This window comes from Vulpes lagopus, chromosome 24 (assembly GCF_018345385.1).
Source record: "Vulpes lagopus strain Blue_001 chromosome 24, ASM1834538v1, whole genome shotgun sequence".
Taxonomy (NCBI): domain Eukaryota; kingdom Metazoa; phylum Chordata; class Mammalia; order Carnivora; family Canidae; genus Vulpes; species Vulpes lagopus.
Window position 1 is genome coordinate 30,315,401 of NC_054847.1, and position 21,847 is coordinate 30,337,247.

Sequence of the window (21,847 nt, forward strand, 5' to 3'; positions counted from 1 at the left end):
AAATAATTTTTGCCAAAAGGGGAATTTAAAAATATCTCAATATAGGCACTGATAATTAGATTTGATAGTAGATTTGAGTTTCTTCTCTAACAATGAATGCCATACCAAAAAAGTGATTTTGTGTTTCATCTCACCTTGAACATGGCCAGATATTTGCAGCTTTCTGTTGTACATTCCCAATAAACTCCAGAAGGATTTGACTAAACTCTTTTCCAGAAAATATGCATAGATTTTGTATGTTACTGTATCATCTTTATTCTGTTTGTATTGATCCAGAATATGGCTTACTATAATTTCAATAATCCCATATTAGCTCTAGAATTTTATGACACTATCATGATATATTAGCATAAAATAAGCATTTAAAGTATCTTAAGCATGGATGCACTTTTCAAATAACTTAAATAACAAATATATTAATTTCTGCCTTTCTCCTATCATTAAAATAATAGTCTTTTTGGTCTGTATATTTCCTGTCTTAATTTTTTAGTATTCTCAACATAGTACCATTTCCTTCTTTCCTTGACAGATTTCAAGACTTAAGCAACAACTTAGCTACATTAGAATCAGTGTCTTAAATAGAAATTTTCAAATCTATATTCTATTGCCTAGAGTAAAGGATTATATTTGAAGTTTACCTTCTCAGCTGTGACCCTTTAATCATTGAGGCCACAAGGTGTTTTTTTTTTTTTCCTAATATATTTGTTTCAAAATATTAGGCACAGGTATATAAATGCATAATGGAACAAGTCTTTTAACAGCATTTTTGTAAACATTTGAAGTACCCATTTGTACCAGTTCTATTCGTTACATAGTCCTCTCAGTTCTGGTTAGAAAATTTAGTTGGATTCCATTACAGTACAGTAAATACTGATAGCAATTCCTTCATCGACTTAAAGAGAAGAATGTAAGAGTTTTTAGAAAGTTGTAGTTTTATATTTGGTGGACACAAACAAAAGAATCTTTATTTCTTTCAGTCTTTATGCCTTCATATTAATACTGTTGCCTTATTCTTAGTGGACTTGGTCATGAGAGCATGTTTGTCTTTAAGAGTAACGAGACTGACACAGGACCCTATTTGTACCTTATAGGGTGTGTCACTGAGCTAGACAAATTATAAGTACTCAATTTTCTGATTCACAGCTGGAATATCACAACAAATAGTTTAATCAGAAATAGAACTGTGATACTCTTGACAATAATCACAACTTTTTTAGTTCTTGAACTTGAGTGCTAGTGGCAAAGAATTTTCTTTTATGTTGTTAATAACCCAGTTAATATTTTTTAAGTCATAATCCCTGTGTCCTAAATAGATTCTAATTGTTCTTTTTGATGTCATACTAAAGGACTTAAAACAAATTAGAATGTATGTCCTAGGTAGTAGAAGAACTAAAACCAAAGACTTCATTTTAAAGCAAAGACACATGTCTTATTAAGTATTATGTAAAATGAAGATCTGTTTTCTTAACTGAAAAACTCTTCTCAAAGAATAGAACCAGGACAGAGAAAGAAAAGATAGATTGTGCTGAAAATTAGCAAGTGAATAACCAGGGAAAACTAATTTCACACATAATTACTTAGAATTATTATATGCAAAGCACTATGTTAAGTGTTTAATATTGCAGTTTTACAAGAATAATCCTTTAAGGAGCTTCCAGCACATGGCAAGCAAGTATTACATTTTTTACATAAATAGATGATAAAGTTTTTAGTCATTTGAAACTGCAGTATTATTTATTCTTTTGAGATACTGTTCTTAAATCCAAAATTTAAGAAAATGTATATCTAAAACTAGCTTTGCTTGGGGCACCTGGCAGGCTCTTACTGTGAGAGCATGTGACTCTTGGTCTCCAAATCGTGAGCTCAAGTCTTGTGTTGGGTGTAAATTACTTTAAAGATGGATGGATGGATGGATGGATGGATGGATGTAGCTTTGCTTGTTCAGACTTGAAGAGCTGGATTAATTTACTTTTATTTAACCTTGGTTTTGACTATGGTTGCAATTAACATTTTTTCCCCTCATTTGTCTTTGAATATTAAATAGATAGATACCAGCAGCCTTTTTGACCAGCTGCAAATATTTTAACATACCAATTTGTAAGAATATCAACATTTTGGACAATTTTCCAGAGAAATTCCTGATTTTTTTAATTTTTTCAGGTTTTTTCCTGTTCTTTCCTAAATTGCCATAAAATATTTGCAAATATGAAAGTTTTTGAGGGATCCCTGGGTGGCGCAGCGGTTTAGGCGCCTGCCTTTGGCCCAGGGCGCGATCCTGGAGACCCGGGATCGAATCCCACGTCGGGCTCCCGGTGCATGGAGCCTGCTTCTCCCTCTGCCTGTGTCTCTGCCTCTCTCTCTCTCTCTCTGTGACTATCATAAATAAATAAAAATTAAAAAAAAAATCTTTAAAAAAAAAAAAAATGTGTTATATCCTAAAATATTAAATTCAGTTTGAGTTATTTTGGTAAGTGAACTTTTGATTCAGTTTTATAAAATTTTATTTAGTTAATGTCATTTAAACTCCAATTTTACAGTTTTACATCTAAATTTCAATTGTTCTTCTAATGCTGTACTTTATTTTTATCATGATTTAACTTTTCTTCATTTCAGATTTACTCCCTGATTTTTAATTTTTTTTTCTTTCTTTGCAGCCTCGTTTGGACCAAGCTAACCACTCATTTGAAAATTCAGAATTGGCAGATCTGGATAAGTTGAGATATAGGCATTGCCTTACAACTCTCACAGTCCCAAGAAGATGTATAGGATTTGCAAGGAGGCGAATTGGCAGAGGTGGAAGGTAAACTATTTCTTTTGGCCTGGTTTTTGTTTACAAGCTAGCAGGGAGGATGTAGAGAAAATGTTACTAAGTTCTTCCAGATAATATTTGGTTTTATATTGCTTTTCAGGGTTATAATGGACCGGATATCCACAGAACATGACCCAGTCCTAAAACAGATAGACCCTGAAATGCTGAATGGTTTTTCAAGCTCTTCCCAAACTATAGACTTTTCTTCTAATTTCACTCGGACCAATGCTTCCAATAAACATTGTGAAAATAGACTGTCCCTCTCTGAAATATTAAGCAATATCAGATCATGTCGACTACAGTGTTTCCAGCCAAGGCTACTAAATTTACAGGACAGTGATAGTGAAGAATGTACCTCAAGAAAATCAGGGCAGACTGTGAACAATAAAAGAGTTTCTGCAGCATCTGTAGCTTTATTGAACACCAGCAAGAATGGCATATCAGGTAAGCTGTCACTTTTTAAAAGTATATCCTGCTCTTCTTTTTTTCCTTAATTTTCATTATTCACTACATAAGTGCTCAGGGTAAATTTTAAGGTTTATTTTCATAATCCCACTGAAGAAAGGAATTTTTTTTATCTTAACCTACTACAGTTTTTTTCCAGCCTAAGAAACTAAATCCTGTTGTTGGGGTTCATATTTTAACTAGTGTCCTACTAACTATAAAACCCTTTTTTTTTTTTTAAGAGTTTATTGATTTATTTCAAAGAGAGAGAGAGAGAACGCACGAGCGGGGGAGGAGAGGGAAAAGCGGACTCCCTGTTGGGCAAGGAGCCAGATGTGAGTTGATCCCAGGACCCCGGGATCCTGACCTGAGCCAAAAGCAGACACTTAACCAGCTGAGCCACCCAGGCACTCCTGACTTCTGTTTTGAATGTGTGTGCCTGGTTTTGTGAATGTGTTGGCGGATAACATAGGGAGTTCTCTGTGGGCAGAATGGTTATAAGCTGCTGGCAGATCTTCACAGCCATAATGTGCACTTGGTAAAGAAAGTTTCCCTTTTTTGTGTATATGAACTTTGCTCAAATGTAGGTATTGTTCCCCAAGAGTACCATTTAAAGCTCTCTCTCTGAAAAATGATTTTTTTTTTAAAGAAGCTCCCTATGATTAGTTGTAATTTTGTCTGGTAGCTTACCTCTGATTGAGATTGGAGAGCATTTTAAGAAACACTGTGCTCAAATTAATTTTTTACGACATGTACATTGTAAATGTATAGTATCTAGACAATCTAAAATGTAATTTTGATTTGTTTTCATCTGCGGATAGTCTTGTCTTTATCACATGTATACAAGTAGGTAAAATTTTTAATATCCTTATGATAGATACATCAGTACATGGTATCCAGAGACAAAACTAGATGTGACTTCTCTTACACTGTTGATATCCTTTCTTTCTATAAAACGTATGTATTTCGAAGTTACTTTAACCTGGATGGTGCATTTTACTATGTGAAATTATGTTAAACCTCTTTAAAGTGGTTGCAAATCATTTTAGTTTGAAATTTGGTCTCAGTCATATTCAGTCTTTCTGTTATTGGACTGCTTATTTTTAAACTTGATCTGGCCACTTATCCATTTAAAGATTATATTAGAAAATTAGATTTGTTTGAATAATTAGAAGTTGATAATGTCATTCCTCCAAATTAATTGGTTAATTTTCTCCCAAATAAACTTAGGTAAAGAAAATGGTATCTCATTATATAAAGTTCATGAGTCTTTGAAGTTTTAATGAGCTTTTGAAGCTGAAATGGATAAATTCCTAATATCATTTGTGGTGGCTGTCTTCCTAGAAACCTAAAGGTAGTAGGAAGTTGATGAATATTAGGTCTTTTTTTTTTTTTTTTAAGGCAACTCCATGACAGTGTTCAAATAAACGGAACTGGAATGCCTGTATCAAAAATTACTCAAAATAATTTTTGCCAAAAGGGGAATTTAAAAATATCTCAATATAGGCACTGATAATTAGATTTGATAGTAGATTTGAGTTTCTTCTCTAACAATGAATGCCATACCAAAAAAGTGATTTTGTGTTTCATCTCACCTTGAACATGGCCAGATATTTGCAGCTTTCTGTTGTACATTCCCAATAAACTCCAGAAGGATTTGACTAAACTCTTTTCCAGAAAATATGCATAGATTTTGTATGTTACTGTATCATCTTTATTCTGTTTGTATTGATCCAGAATATGGCTTACTATAATTTCAATAATCCCATATTAGCTCTAGAATTTTATGACACTATCATGATATATTAGCATAAAATAAGCATTTAAAGTATCTTAAGCATGGATGCACTTTTCAAATAACTTAAATAACAAATATATTAATTTCTGCCTTTCTCCTATCATTAAAATAATAGTCTTTTTGGTCTGTATATTTCCTGTCTTAATTTTTTAGTATTCTCAACATAGTACCATTTCCTTCTTTCCTTGACAGATTTCAAGACTTAAGCAACAACTTAGCTACATTAGAATCAGTGTCTTAAATAGAAATTTTCAAATCTATATTCTATTGCCTAGAGTAAAGGATTATATTTGAAGTTTACCTTCTCAGCTGTGACCCTTTAATCATTGAGGCCACAAGGTGTTTTTTTTTTTTTCCTAATATATTTGTTTCAAAATATTAGGCACAGGTATATAAATGCATAATGGAACAAGTCTTTTAACAGCATTTTTGTAAACATTTGAAGTACCCATTTGTACCAGTTCTATTCGTTACATAGTCCTCTCAGTTCTGGTTAGAAAATTTAGTTGGATTCCATTACAGTACAGTAAATACTGATAGCAATTCCTTCATCGACTTAAAGAGAAGAATGTAAGAGTTTTTAGAAAGTTGTAGTTTTATATTTGGTGGACACAAACAAAAGAATCTTTATTTCTTTCAGTCTTTATGCCTTCATATTAATACTGTTGCCTTATTCTTAGTGGACTTGGTCATGAGAGCATGTTTGTCTTTAAGAGTAACGAGACTGACACAGGACCCTATTTGTACCTTATAGGGTGTGTCACTGAGCTAGACAAATTATAAGTACTCAATTTTCTGATTCACAGCTGGAATATCACAACAAATAGTTTAATCAGAAATAGAACTGTGATACTCTTGACAATAATCACAACTTTTTTAGTTCTTGAACTTGAGTGCTAGTGGCAAAGAATTTTCTTTTATGTTGTTAATAACCCAGTTAATATTTTTTAAGTCATAATCCCTGTGTCCTAAATAGATTCTAATTGTTCTTTTTGATGTCATACTAAAGGACTTAAAACAAATTAGAATGTATGTCCTAGGTAGTAGAAGAACTAAAACCAAAGACTTCATTTTAAAGCAAAGACACATGTCTTATTAAGTATTATGTAAAATGAAGATCTGTTTTCTTAACTGAAAAACTCTTCTCAAAGAATAGAACCAGGACAGAGAAAGAAAAGATAGATTGTGCTGAAAATTAGCAAGTGAATAACCAGGGAAAACTAATTTCACACATAATTACTTAGAATTATTATATGCAAAGCACTATGTTAAGTGTTTAATATTGCAGTTTTACAAGAATAATCCTTTAAGGAGCTTCCAGCACATGGCAAGCAAGTATTACATTTTTTACATAAATAGATGATAAAGTTTTTAGTCATTTGAAACTGCAGTATTATTTATTCTTTTGAGATACTGTTCTTAAATCCAAAATTTAAGAAAATGTATATCTAAAACTAGCTTTGCTTGGGGCACCTGGCAGGCTCTTACTGTGAGAGCATGTGACTCTTGGTCTCCAAATCGTGAGCTCAAGTCTTGTGTTGGGTGTAAATTACTTTAAAGATGGATGGATGGATGGATGGATGGATGGATGGATGGATGTAGCTTTGCTTGTTCAGACTTGAAGAGCTGGATTAATTTACTTTTATTTAACCTTGGTTTTGACTATGGTTGCAATTAACATTTTTTCCCCTCATTTGTCTTTGAATATTAAATAGATAGATACCAGCAGCCTTTTTGACCAGCTGCAAATATTTTAACATACCAATTTGTAAGAATATCAACATTTTGGACAATTTTCCAGAGAAATTCCTGATTTTTTTAATTTTTTCAGGTTTTTTCCTGTTCTTTCCTAAATTGCCATAAAATATTTGCAAATATGAAAGTTTTTGAGGGATCCCTGGGTGGCGCAGCGGTTTAGCTCCTGCCTTTGGCCCAGGGCGCGATCCTGGAGACCCGGGATTGAGTCCCACTTCGGGCTCCCGGTGCATGGAGCCTGCTTCTCCCTCTGCCTGTCTCTCTGCCTCTCTCTCTCTCTCTCACTGTGTGCCTATCATAAATAAATTTTTTAAAAAAATGAAAGTTTTTGAATAGGTAAAATTATATTTTCACAACTAGCTAAGATACAAGGATTTATTTTTGAGTTACGATTGCTTCCAGAAGTATGAGATATAAATTCAGATTTCAGGAGTTAAAAATTTTTAGTTTGCTGAAGGATTAATACTGAAATTCCAGTTACAACTCTTTAGGTTGAGTATCACAAATTTGAATGGGTCTTTTATTTTATTTTTTTTCTGTCTTTCATACCATTTTATTTTCTCCCTTCAACCATAATAATATGATATCCAAATTTTGTCCTAATTGGAGGGTCGGTAAACACAGGCTTATCCGGCCCACTTACAGGCAAGGCAAATGCTGCTTCTTGAAATGGTCCCACCATGGAACCCTGGTCATCCAACCCAAGTCGCCCCCTTGCCTGGCTTTATCTTCACTATACTGTGTGGCCACTTCATTGAATCTCATTCCAGACTTTAACTTTTCCATGGCTTCCATGATTTTCCCATGTTTTTCACACAGAATGTGTCTAACCTTTATTGTATTACCACCACCTTTGGGACCTGGGCCTTCTTGTCAGAACTGTCACTCCCGGAGGCGGCTCCCCCTTTCCCCCCTTTCCTGGAACCACTCTTTCCCTTGGGCGGCATCTCCAAAAACTGCGACCAAACCCTCAATGGCTTCCTTCGCCGCTAAATGGGTCTTTTAAAGATTTTGGTTTTTTTTAAGTAGCCTCTCAGCCCAACATGGGGCTCAAACCTATAACCTCAAGATCAAGAGTCACACACTCTACCAACTGAGCCAGCCAGGCACCCCTTAAATGAGTCTTCATTTTCATACATTTGTTCCTCATTCTTCATCTCCTCACCCTTCACTCCTGACCTCACCTCCCATCTTCACCCTTTGTGCCCCCACAGTTTTGTAGCCTATTTGTTAGTTTGCCTTTAACTGTGAGAGTTACATCATAGGGTGTGTATAGTCCTGGACGAATAATGTCAACTTTGAAGGATTGAAAGATTTGTCCTCATAGTACCTCCAAAGGTTCATATGAACTTTCACCTGACTCCTCACTAAGACCTACAAGGTTTAAAATAAGTTGTCTGTCTTCCCTAATCCCAACAGCCCCAGATCTATCTTTTAAAACAAACCAAAAATGTGTATAGTCAGTATTGCTTCAATAAAGCATATGTTAAGACTTTTATAACAAAGACCTACCCTGTAAATGAAGAAATGCTGGATAATAATATATGCATTTTGACTCTTAGATAATCTTTACCACCGTATTAGTTGTTCTTCAGTAAACTTTGAAAACTTGGTCTAGACTAGTGTTTAAAAAAATTCATAGCTTCTCAAGAATACATTGTATTAGCCCACTTAGAGAAACACTGCATTAAAAGATAATTTTTAAAAGGCACACACAAGCACAAAATCATATGTTCATACCCTTTTGTCAGATGGTCATCAAGAAGATCCAGAATGTGTTTCTATTAGATTTTTTTTAAGTTCTATCAACAAAAGTTAGCAAATACTTGTAAAAGATTTCCCACATACTCATGAATACTACCTCTGTGGGCCTAAGTTTAAGAACCAGTGATCTAGGACTTTTAGAATCATTAAACCAGTATAAAATAGAGTGGTGACACCTTGAGTATATTTTTGATGGACCACTGTCAGAATATGGTAGGGAAAGCTGATAAGGGGTCAGCCTAGCAGATTACCACACAGGAACCACATACCTGAAAGGTGAAAGATGAAATGAGGAATGCCTAGGACTTTTTAAAACAGAATCAACATTTCAAGGATGGTGACAGTTATTCTAACAAAAAATACATGGATTCATTTGGCAAATAAGGCAACTGATATCTAAGATGGATACTGAGGGATGCCTGGGTGGCTCAGTGGTTGAGCCTTTGGCCCAGGGCGTGATCCTCGAGACCCAGGATCAAGTCCCACATCGGGCTCCCCACGTAGAGCCTGCTTCTCCCTCTGCCTGGGTCTCTGCCTCTCTCTCTCTCTCTCTCTCTCTCTCTCTCTCTCTCTCTCATAAATAAATAAATAAGATCTTAAAAAAAAAAAAAAATAAGGTGGATACTGAGCCAGATCAAAAAAATAGCCAGAGAGGTTAGAGGCTTTAGTGAAAAAACAACTGTTGGTTATATACACAAGATACCTAGAAATGCAAGTACATCACTAGTATATAGAATGATATATTTGCACATATAAAGAGGAAAATTCTATAATATGTATACCTATCTATTAGTATGTATTTACCACAGAGATTTGGAAAACTTCTTACTCAGGTAAAAGGACACTTTCCATCTATCTAGATTAGTGAAATATTGGTACCTTTACAAAACAATCAGATTTGTGGTTACTTTTAAAGTGACAGCACTTGGAGGGGCATGGTAGGGTAGACTTAACGACCAGCATAAATTTTAGTTTTAAGCTAGCAACCTTTGAGCAACTAGTAGAAAGAGCTTGTCTTGGCAAGAGAAGCAGATAAACAGATTTGTACATTCCCAACTCCCCTTTTTGCCACTACAGACCCTCCTATTCTCTCTATCTCATTTCGAAACAGATTTCCTCACAGTATAACTGCAGCCTTTTCCTGCAGTGTTTTAATGTCTACCCCTTTGATGACTGCAAGTCAGTGTGCAAAATAAATTTCTTGTGAAACTATTTGAGTGATTATGAAAGGAAGAATAATCAGAGAAGGTGCTTTCAGTCAAATTACCTACCAAGTTACCTACTTCCATCTACCATTAAGTCAGCCCTAAGAATGATAATTCAGTACTGTGTCTGTGCCATTTCTTAATGTGCCATTTCTCACACATCTTAGCACTTTCCATTCACCCTAACAAAACGAAACAGGTCAGTTAGAAAGGATATTTTATATGTTCAAATTCTGTGTCATAATTACTAATTGCTCTTTTTGTCTAAAGAATTGAAATAATACTGAACAGTGCTCTAGAAAATACTGAATGAGGAACATCAGCTTGTTTTTCAAGCACAAAACATTATAGCAAAGAAAACTAGGTGTCAAGAAAGAATATAACATGCTAAGCTTGAGATAAGGGGAAGAGGAAAAAAATGTCATTTTTCAAAGCATATTATAGAATTAAGCTGAGTTTATATTACCAGTGATTCTCAACCGGTAATGGGATCAGGGATGAAATTTTTGGTATCAAAGTCAGCCTAGGTTAAAAACTTAGGAAACCCCATTAATTTGAATAATTTGAATTGAGTCTTGGTTGAAATTTTAATGAGTTTTCTATGGGGAAAGGATGGGGTTTCTGAGCAAATTATGGTCTCAACAAGACAAGGCAGTAAGTAGACATACCACCCCCCCTCCCCAAGACAGGCAATTTTATCAGCATTCCTTTTTAATATATATGTAAATGGTCATCGTTCATAAAAAGCAATTAGAACACCTGTAGTAGGCAATACTTTGTCATGGAGTACCAACCATTTTTTTAAAATTAAAAAATGCTTTTTGTTCTTTCTACTAATTTAGATACATACTTACTCTGAATTCGATTTCATGATTTTCTGAATTAGAATATTTTAGAGATGATTCTCACTGTTCTCATTTCTCTCTCAATTTTGAAATAGCCATTAAAATTATAATTAATTTAGTTTATTCCTCAATCACCGTAACCTGCCACCTTTTCACTACAACAAAAACTTAGCTCTCGACAAAAATAATCTTGGATTTGAGGGAGCAGACCATGCTAACACCAGATTCCAAGTCCATTTCATCTGAATTGGCACACTCTTTATACACCTAAGACTTAAACAGATTTATTTGGGTTTAACTTAAAGAGTTTTCCTTCCTGCTTTTTATCTAATAAACTATTTTTCATCTCTTTCCCAAGGTTTTCAAACAGCTGGAAATTCATGAATACTTCATTTTCATTTGATTTTGAAGATTGTAAATTTAGAATTAAAAATATTTTTTTCATTTAAAAATAGAACACTTGCAATGAATTTAATATGTGCAAACAAAGAAAAACATTTGATTTTGTTGGTAATTCAGTAAGATAACTAATGTGTACTTCAAAAATACAGGTAATATTAAAATTTTAGAGTGAGCGTTATCATAACACCAGGTCTTTTAATCTTCTAAAAATTAAAATTGCTATCTAGGAACTGTTTTTTTTTTTTTTTTTTCCCATAGTCCAATTCAAATTTTAATGTTGCAGAACAGAAATGAAGGCATATCAAATGCTTTGTCCATCTCTGGGGCCTAACTCCCTTTTCATAGAAAATAGATTGTATTCAAAACTTGTTATATATCTAATTTACTATCATATTTTTTTAACTTCTCATTTGTAATTGTACTAAATGGAAAACTTGGGGTGGGGGTAGTTAAGTAACCTAGGTTTAGGGTGTAGTCTGTAGTCTTCTAGCTAAACCCCTTTAGGTTCTGTTGATTTGATTGCTCAATTACACTTAAAGGTTGACTCATATTAGTTGGTATTTCTTTTACGTATCTTTCCTTTCCAACTACACCATAGGATTTTATAGCAGGGGCCCTCTTAGTTTATTTTGCCCTGTATTCACTTAACTCTTAAATGTAGCACTCTGCATCATGGTAGATAGTAAATATTTGGTGATTGAAATAAATAGTTGGGGAGAGCAAAGAAAGCAATGAAGAAAAGTAGAGCAAAATTATTCTAGTAATAGATGTATTCTGATGTGACTTAATATTTCTTGGTTTTGATAATGTACTAACGTCTATGGAAATAGCTTTTGTCCTCAAGCTCAGTTTATCAATAATGTACTTGAAAACTAGTGAATGAAAGTAAAGAAAAATGTTTTCTGTTATAACTTTTTCTTAGCTAACTTGTAAACAGAAGTTTTAGATGTCTTACTTTTACTTGAAATCTACTAACTTTTAACACAGTTGATCACAGCATAATTTGCTTACATTGGAGGATACATTCTACCTTTAATTTTCTGAACGATTCTCTGGTTTCTAGCCCATATTTGTATAGATAAGACTTATTTTAGCATCAATCTATTGGCTTGAAACTATACTTAATGGTTAAACTAGATGAACATCTTTGTTCTCTCCTCTGATTTGTAATCAGAGAAAATGTCCTGAGTGAAAACCAGCAGTAAGAATCATTTAGTCTTCTGGATGGTCCTGCTTTGTTACTAAAGCTATCACTTAGTCATTATTATTATTTCAGTTAATAAATCAAAATTTTTTTATTTTATTGTTACAATATAGTGAATTAAAAGTGATCTCAAAGACATTAAATCTGAATAAATGATTAGAATCCTTTTGTTAGAACTACGTTATACAGTAAATACTACATATAGAAACTTTTTTAGCATGTGACATTAGAAGATTATGGATATTAGCATAAACCACTTTTGCTTTTTGTTGGGTTCTTTGCTGATGTCGATTTGAGATTGCTTTTCAACTTAATTAGGCAATCGTGTGATACTGTATCATACTTTGTGTTATAAGTACTTTAAAACACATACTTATTTCTGAAATGAATGTCCTTTACCAGTAACAGGGGGTATCACAGAAGAGCAGTTTCAGACACATCAACAGCAGTTAGTTCAAATGCAGAGGCAGCAGCTTGCTCAGCTTCAGCAGAAACAGCAATCTCAGCATTCCTCGCAACAGACACATCCAAAAGCACAGGTAAACTTGTCTTTTAGTTGTGGTTATGTTTCTTTTTTTTTTCCCCCTTTCATAAGTACATCGTTTTCATTCAGTTTTAGTCAAGTCATGGAAGATAACCTTCAAAAACTAGTTTATATTTAACGAAGGGAGTACTAGAGTCAAATATGGTATTTGTAATGTAGGAAAGAGACACTACGTTGTTTTAAAGGGTTATTAGAAATTTGTGGAGGAAATTACATACTCTTAAGACTATCATCCCCACTCATACAGTCCTCAAAACTTTTTTTTTCCCAGAATATAACTTTCCTAACCCCTTCCTAAACTATGTGTTTAAGTGCCATTTGGATATGCCCCATGGGCCAAGAAGTAATTCTCTTGAATTGTACAGTGAATCTGAACAACATAGCCCTTTTCTTCTTTGAATCACATTCCTCTGAAGAAAACAGTGGCCACCAGGTGAAGTTTTCCACTGGCATGATTAAATGAATACACAAAGAATAAAAATATAAAAGTGTAATTGCCAGAAGAAGGTAGCACTGCAAACACCTTGATATGAGCACTGTAAGACTTATTTTGAACTCATGGCCTCCCAAACTGTATGAGAATAAGTTTCTGTTGTTTAAGCCACTAAAAATTAAACTGTAATTGAAAAGTAGGTTTCAAATTTGAGCCATCTGAAAGAAAGACATCTAGTGTTTAGGTCTTAGTTAGGTTTGTTGCTTCATAATTCCAAAAGTAATGCTGAAGGAATAACTGAGACGCGTTCAGTCGTCTTTGTATTCTATGAGCTCTCAGGCTAGCATCTGCTGATGGTGGTAGTTTTAGTTCTTTCTCAGGGGATCACTAAATATCCTGACCTTGGAAATCCTGAATCCCAAAACATGAAAATATGACACCAGGACCTCTCAGCACTCTTCTAGCGTCCAGGTAGATTTGGGAATGGCCCACATTCTAGAGCTATTGGCTGTTAGGAATAGCTGATCAGCTTCCTATGGAATCAAGAGGAATGGCCATTAAACTTGCCTTTGTTTGCTTTTTCTGAATCTCTTGAGTAGCCAACTGCAAGGTAGGCCAGACATATTTTTTAATTGTGACAAAAGTGATGGTTAGTTAGTCCTTTTGATTTCATTTGTCCATGGTATCTAGATTGTCAAGTATTCTTAAAGGCATTCATTAACACATACTAGGAAAATTAGTAGAGTATTATACATTTGAGGTTTTTAATTCCCTAGATCTTTCTCTGAAATAGTTGTTTCCCATTTTTAGTCCTTTCCTTGCTTCATATGCCAGAAATAGTCTGTGGAGTCCTAGATCTCTTAAACACCTGTAACTCTTCAAGACGAAAAAGGCAACTGCCTTTTGGTTTGCCCATTTCTTAATATTCATGTTCATGAAATCACATCAGAAAAATCAAGAGTTTAATTTCGTTCATCTTCTAGGGCTCAAGCACCTCTGACTGTATGTCTAAAACACTTGACTCAGCCAGCGCCCACTTTGCTGCATCCGCAGTGGTCAGTGCACCTGTTCCAAGTCGCGGTGAGGTAGCCAAGGAACAGAACACTGGCCACAACAACATAAACGGTGTTGTCCAGCCTTCAGGTAAGCTTGTGGTTTCGTGTGGTGCTTAATAGCTCAAAGCTGTAACTCACCGATTTGAGATAGGACTTTTGTTATTTAAATGCAAGTGGAAAACACTGTACAAGAAGTCAGGATTCTTCAGAATTCTGTGGGGAAGTGTGGTGGAATGGCTGAATGTTTTTCTAGAATTCACGTAAAACCTACTCCCGGTTTCCTCGTGCACCCTCTAAGATAACCTTCCTCTGTAGCTCTTCCACCTTGCCTAGCTTTATCCACATACTACTGTGAGTTGCCTCACATCTTAGGAAACGTGTTGATCTAATCACCAACCAAAAAAAGTATAATCCAGGCTCTTTAAATAAGTTTAAAATCAGATTTATTGTCCCACTAGCACATAATCATTGGGCTGCCTTCCTGATTCCTCTTGAAGTCCAGTATTCCTCTGCAACCTTACCTGCTTCTTACTACCCCGAGTCCTCAAAGACCTGCTGTTCCTATCAGCTTTCAACTACTACTCACACCTTTGGCTTTTCCACTTGCTTTTAGTGAAGCTCGTGATCCTGATTGCCCCCCTTACTGATTTCTTCTTGCCTGTGTGAATTCTGGTAGAATCCAACCATCATTTCCACGGGCTTTCAACCTCCTGTGTCCTATTTCCTACTTTCCAAATCGGGATGCAGCAGAATACTTTGTAAAGCCTTTTTATTTTTATGCAGGCCACTAGAAAGATCTATCCTTGGGTTGTACTGGGTTAGGGATGTGATCAGGAGCTCTCTTTGGAGAGGCCATTGTGTGGAAATTAACTTGGGATTTAGTTAGAATACTAGTGTTTGCACTTATTTTTATTAAACTCTTGATTTTTTTGAGAGTTTAATTAATGTCTCATGATATGAATTGAATGATTTTTCTCTTTCAGGAACCTCTAAAACGTTATACTCCACCAATATGGCTTTATCATCCAGCCCAGGGATTTCCGCTGTACAACTTGTAAGGACAGTTGGCCACACCACTACAAACCACTTAATCCCAGCATTGTGCACAAGCAGTCCTCAAACACTTCCCATGAACAATTCCTGCCTGACAAATGCAGTGCACCTCAATAACGTCAGTGTTGTTTCTCCAGTCAATGTGCATATCAATACACGGACTTCAGCACCATCGCCAACAGCCTTAAAACTTGCCACAGTTGCTGCCAGTATGGACAGAGTGCCAAAGGTTACTCCCAGCAGTGCCATCAGCAGCATAGCAAGGTGGGTGCATGTGTGTGTTTCCAGTAGTATTCCACCCCTCCCTGCTGGCTATCTTGTGGGAGGAAAAAGGCGCTTTTTTTTTTTTACTGCCCAAGCAATAAGATATCTGTTGATTTTCTTGCTTTTTAACAGATACTAAGATCTGCTTAGTGTGGAGCTGTGTGACTAAGATTATTTTGTTTGAAGTCACTAGTGGGCTGTTTATATGCCAGCCAGAAGTACTAAAAAAACAAGGGGGAAACATCAAATTGGGAACCATCAAACCTCCAAAAATACATCAAAGAATATTTTATTTATTTATTTATTTTTAATTTTTTTTTTTTTAATTTTTATTTATTTATGACAGCCACACAGAGAGAGAGAGAGGCAGAGACACAGGCAGAGGGAGAAGCAGGCTCCATGCACCGGGAGCCTGATGTGGGATTCAATCCCGGGTCTCCAGGATCGCGCCCTGGGCCAAAGGCAGGCGCCAAACCGCTGCGCCACCCAGGGATCCCTCAAAGAATATTTTAGAAGCTTCAGTCCTATGTTACTTTTTTGTAGCATAGATAGTTGGGAAGACTAGAGGAGTTGTTATTAAGTTCCTTGTCAGAGCCTTAATTTTCTTTATTTTTTAAAGATTTTATTTATTTATTCATGAGAGAGAGAGAGGCAGAGACATAGAGGGAGAAGCAGGCTCCATGCGGGGAGCCTGATGAGGGACTCGATCCCGGATCCCAGGATCACGCCCTGAGCCAAAAGCAGACATTCAACCACTGAGCCACCCAGGCGTCCCAGAGCCTCAATTTTCAAATCAAAATTTGCATTCTCTTCAACATTGTACACAAAGGGAAAGTAAATTATGTATATATTAAAATTAAGAATATTCTGGGTTTAGCTAAATCTGTGGTATTTCAGGATATGTTTTTATATTTCTTTCTGTGATACTAATTCATGAGAACAGTGAATCAGAAAACAATTGAAGTGCATGAACTAATAATAACTACATGACCTTAAGCCTATAAAGTTAAACTGCAGTTAAACTGCAGAAAGTAACTAATACTGTACTTTTAATGATTATTCTTTTTGAGTATTACATATTTCATCTATTGTAAAAAACTTGGATGGGTTCTGTGTTACATATTTCATGAGTAGTTTGTCTTCGGCTTTTACTGAAATATTATGTTAAATTACTGTCTTTCCTACGTAAACAGTTATAATCAAGGAATTAGGAATTTTTAGGATTTCTTAGCTGAAGAAAATTTGTCCTCGTTCCTGTATAGAAATTATAAAAATGGGAAATGTTCTTGTGAAGTACGTATTTAGCTGTAGTTACATAAAAACATGTCTGTAAATACTGATAATATTCTAGAGAGTATTAATGTTGATTTTACTCCTTGCCTCATTTTAGAGAGAACCATGAACCAGAAAGATTGGGCTTAAATGGAATAGCAGAGACAACAGTAGCTATGGAAGTGACATAACCTAAAACATGTGGCTTTTGACCTGTGCTGATGGTGTACAGTCATTCGTATTCCAGCTGAATGCAAAAGGCGACACTCTGTGGATCACAGAGCATAACAATGGACCTAAATGGACTACAGTATATCGGATATTAAATCGATATATGATGTATATTTTGTAAAATTGGGAAAATCACTACCTTGTAAAATAGTTTATTTGTATCATCAATATTATTTCTGTTACTTGAATAGTAGATATTCATCATCATGCTTTTGCACTTGAATTTGCAACTGAATGGATTTTAAAAAATAATTCTTTAATGGGATCATGAGCATGAAATGGGATCCTGCATCACTTGTTTTAACTATTTATTTTGCCATGTTTACATTTTGTATCTTGTAAAAATAAATCCAACTTTGTGTCTAAAAAGTTAAAGATTCATAGCTAGGAAATGAAATTCTTGTAATTTTTTTCTAAAGGAACTGTAAAGTTTTCACTTGGTTCATTTTGTTTCACAATTTGACTAGATGGACTTTTTGGTAAATACTAGTGGCATTTCACTGTCAAATATGAAGTTCAAGGCAAAATAGTATTTTCTATTACTGTGCAGGGGAAAGGGATGGATCGATACATGCAAATTTAATGTAGTAACTCACTTTTCCATATATTTTGAATGTATATTTCTATTTATAATACCAGTTTATAAAAAATAATTACACAGGAAAAACGGACTAGGAAAAATTATGCATCTAGCACATTTAAACTGTGCAGATAAGAAAATTTTTCAAGGATTACATTTTATCTGAAGACTGCATATTTTAACTGGCTTTAAAACTGTAACACACCACATAAAGGATATTTTACCAGGTATGTATTGCATCATATCATTGCAATAATTATTGGAAGTCTAGATATCGAGCCATCCCAGGTGTTGGGAGGGGGGAGGGTTGTGGCAAGATTGTCTTTTCAATTTTGGAGAGTTTTCCTGTGGCTACAAGGCAAGTAACGGGTTGGAAAAAGTCTGACTGTAAGCGTTGGACACCTTCATAGTGTAGTGTTTTAGTGACTTTTTTTATACGGTTCTTGTAAATTAGATACGTGTAGTGGTGTTTCAGAATGTTTGTTTATGCACTAGTTCAGACAACTTTCCCTGTTACTTGTTCTTGATAAGTGAAAACTGCAGGGAAATAAAAATACATATCAAAACATGGACATGCTGCATATGTGTTTATTTCACAATGTGCACACAGTGTAAGTGAAAATGTAAGGGAGATGATAGCACTTAACAGCACTTTTCATTTTCACAGTGCTTTCCAAGCATTAATGAAAAGAATTATAAGAAGCTCATCTGTGGGCACTATTGGGTTTCAGATAATCCAATATAAACTACCTTTGATATGAAAAGTTCTTAAAATATTTTACGGAATGTAAGTAATTTGCAGTATAACATTCATTGAAATCTCATAAATGAGCCTCATTTTATAAATAAAAGTTTAGAGTAGAATTATATTGCAAGGGGGTTTTGTCAAGTAAGTCCTGGGAAATGTAAATATTTTTAATGAATATGATTAAAACCATTTCAAACTTACATAATTTTATACTTTACATTTTTTATATCTGCAGTCCTGAAAGTTGTAAATTGATATGTCAGTTGAATTAATGGGCCAAGATTTCTGCTGAGAGTGGTTTTTATTCAGGTCCTAAATGTGTAAAGCAATTTATGGTCAAAACCACAGAAAAAAATAAATTTAATTTCTTCATTGGTTGTGACCTGATAGGATCCATGCTCGTTTCTGCCATACTACCTCTGGAGTTACTCATTGCTGATGATATAAAGGAAATAATTTTGATTTTATTTGTATTATGACTGTGTTCATTCTGCTTATAGTTGGATGTATCTCCTTGCTATTAAGAACTTAACAACTTTAGTGCCAATTTTGGAGAAAGCTTTTTTTTCCATTTTACTAGTAAAGCATGAAGTGAATTTGCCTTATGTGATATACATGTTATAAATAACTGAAGTAAAACAGAACAACTATCCATTTGTACAGTTTCTGGAGATGTGGCAAATCCAGAACTTATCAAAGACTGGTGACCAATTTATTTGTTCCTTTTGAAGTAAAATAGAAAAATAAGCCTTCCTTATTTTGGTGGTTGTAACTGTTTCACAGATGGCATTTCAGTTATTTGCACACACATTTTTCCAGTGCTTTTCGAAAACTTTTAAGTTTAAGATACTTACTTTCACCTTATTAAAGAGCCGTTTGTCTTCACACTGGCCCTCCACCGGGCACTACCACCGTATCTCGGTGTTCTGAGGAAACTGATGTTGGTACTTGTAGTTCAGTACCCCTCCAGAGTCCTTTGGAGAATGTGGATTCTTCTGTTTTTGGTGGGATGAATAGGAACTCGGCTGGTTGGTTTTGTTTTTTGTTTTTAAACAAAATAACTCTCATGTCCTGGGGTGTCTTGTTATTTGATATAGATAGAAATACTGATACAACCTGTATTTTCCTACCTTCCTAAAGAGAGCACCCTTCCCTTCCTAGTAATTCAGGATCATCGCAACCACTGATTAATGTGGCTCTAAGCATATTTGAGGATGTTTTGCACTTCTTTCTTTTGCAAAAAACCAAAGGAAAAATAAAAATATCTGGAGGGCTCATCACACACTTCTATCACACACACACACACTTTCTGTCTTTATTTTATTTTTTATACACTTCCTGTCTTTTTTAAAAATAGGGAATACAGTATTTGCACCTGTGCATAGTGTTTATTAGCAAGGTTTTTTGTGGGAAGGAGAGCAGTAAAGGAAGACTTAACATTATAGAAACTTCTCCCTAGGATATACTGCCATATTCAAATATAATGCTATATTTTGTGCAGAATTTTTTTGATCAGTAATACACTGTTGAACAGAAATGTCATTCCTTAGCTAACTTGGCAAACTATTAAATTTCAAAAGGTTAAGTGTATTTCAAGTATTTCACTATTATATCCTGTAAGATGAGGGTTTTTTCATTATTAATTGGAATATACATGTCTAATATCATGGAGCATGTAGGGTTTTCTCTTAGTGACTTTTTCATTTTATCCTAACAGTTATGTAAGTACCGGTATTATTCCCATTTTACCGATCAGGAAAGTGAAGCTTGGAGAAATTAAATTATTTGCCCTAAGCCAGTAAGTTACTGAGCCAGGAATTAAACTTAGGTAGTCACCACCACACTTCTAACCACTGCCTCCCATCTGTTTTGTTTTTGTTAAAGATTTTATTTATTTGTTTGTTTGTTTGTTTGTTTGTTTATTTATTAAGGGAGCCCAAGCAGGGGGAGCAGGAGAGGGAGAAGCAGACTCCCCACTGAGCAGGAATCGCCCTCCCCAGTCGGGGGCTTGATTCCAGGACCCTGGGACCACGACCTGAGCCAAAGGCAGACGCTCCACTGACTCAGCCCCCCAGGTGTCTCTGCCTGCCATCTTTAAAGGGGAAAAAGTGCTCTTCAAAGAAGTACTTAGTGGACTTCTCAGTCCACTTGTTGGCAGCGTCTTAGTAAGCGGAGTCTCAAACTTATTTAGAAAACAACTTCCTCCACTCTTACCCCACCAGGCAATTAATGTTTTAGTTTTTGCTTCCAAGACTGCATTAGATCCAACTTTGGCTTCCAGCCATCTGCTAAGCAAGCCCAATCCGATCCGATCCTCCTCCTCTGTCAGCCGGACCTAGCCAGTCAGTGCTTACAGCTCGTAGTCCGCACAGGGCCTTGGGAACTGGAGTGGGGCCAGCACTTGGCTGAGCTTTAGCCCCTCCTGGACTTTGGTTTCCCTATCTGTAGAACGAGCAAGTTCCTAAAACTAGAAAGGAGGCCACTGGCATACTTGGTGAAGGATTAAGGGTGGCCCATGTGCCAGTGGTTTCTCACCAAGGAACTAAATGATGTGGGAGCTAAAGCAGAGCCTACAGTTAGCCCAGAGCTGCTGCTTTTTTTTTAAGGTTGGGTTTCTTTTTCTTTTTTTTTAAGATTTTATCTGTTTTTTCATGAGAGACACACAGAGAGAGAGAGAGGCAGGCTCCATGCAGGGAGCCCGACGCGGGACTCGATTCCGGGTCTCCAGGATCACGCCCTGGGCTGAAGGCGGCGCTAAACCGCTGAGCCACCCGGGCTGCCCTGCTTTTTTTTTTTGGAAGTCATGAATGTCCTCAAAGCTGACTAGAGGTGTCCGTGAGGAAGCAAGATGAAATGCGGTACAGTAGGGAACCAGAATTTGGGGAGTGTGGTTTTAATCCCTTCTCTACCATTTAATTGGCACATGATTTTGATTTCTTGCTATCTCAACTTGGATCATAGGGCTAATGGGTAGAACTGGGTAATTTGTAACATCTCCACCAGCTCTGATACCACGGGAACCAAATCTCCCATTTCCCCAGGTGGTTCCCTTCCCAGAATAATCCCCTTCCCTGTTGTCACTATCCATTAACTTACCTACACCCTTCAGAGGAATCCGTAACAAATCAGAGCTTACGGGATCCCTGGGTGGCGCAGCGGTTTGGCGCCTGCCTTTGGCCCGGGGCACGATCCTGGAGACCCGGGATCGAATCCCACATCGGGCTCCCGGTGCATGGAGCCTGCTTCTCCCTCTGCCTGTGTCTCTGCTTCTCTCTCTCTCACTGTGTGCCTATCATAAATAAATAAAATTAAAAAAAAAAAAAAAAAAAAAAACAAATCAGAGCTTACGTACTTCACTGCCATGCCTTTGCCTTTGCCTATTACCCGGATGGGAACTGCTTATTTCAAACATGGACTTTAGGCTTTTTAGCTGTGGTTTAC

The 21,847-nt window shown here is 35.8% G+C and overlaps 1 protein-coding gene and 1 pseudogene across 1 annotated transcript in view; one reads left to right on the forward strand and one right to left on the reverse strand.

Moving 5' to 3' along the window:
- The window catches only part of EPC2 (enhancer of polycomb homolog 2), a 121,043-nt gene extending 102,815 nt beyond the window's left edge, over positions 1-18,228 (forward strand). Inside the window, exons 11-14 of the mRNA XM_041739659.1 lie at positions 12,629-12,765; positions 14,187-14,346; positions 15,242-15,575; positions 16,966-18,228. Coding sequence (XP_041595593.1) covers positions 12,629-12,765; positions 14,187-14,346; positions 15,242-15,575; positions 16,966-17,038 — 704 coding nt within the window. The 3' untranslated portion in view covers positions 17,039-18,228. The remainder of the gene's footprint in view (positions 1-12,628; positions 12,766-14,186; positions 14,347-15,241; positions 15,576-16,965) is intronic.
- On the reverse strand, positions 7,345-9,081 carry LOC121481956 (annotated as a pseudogene).
- Positions 18,229-21,847: the final 3,619 nt, after the last annotated feature.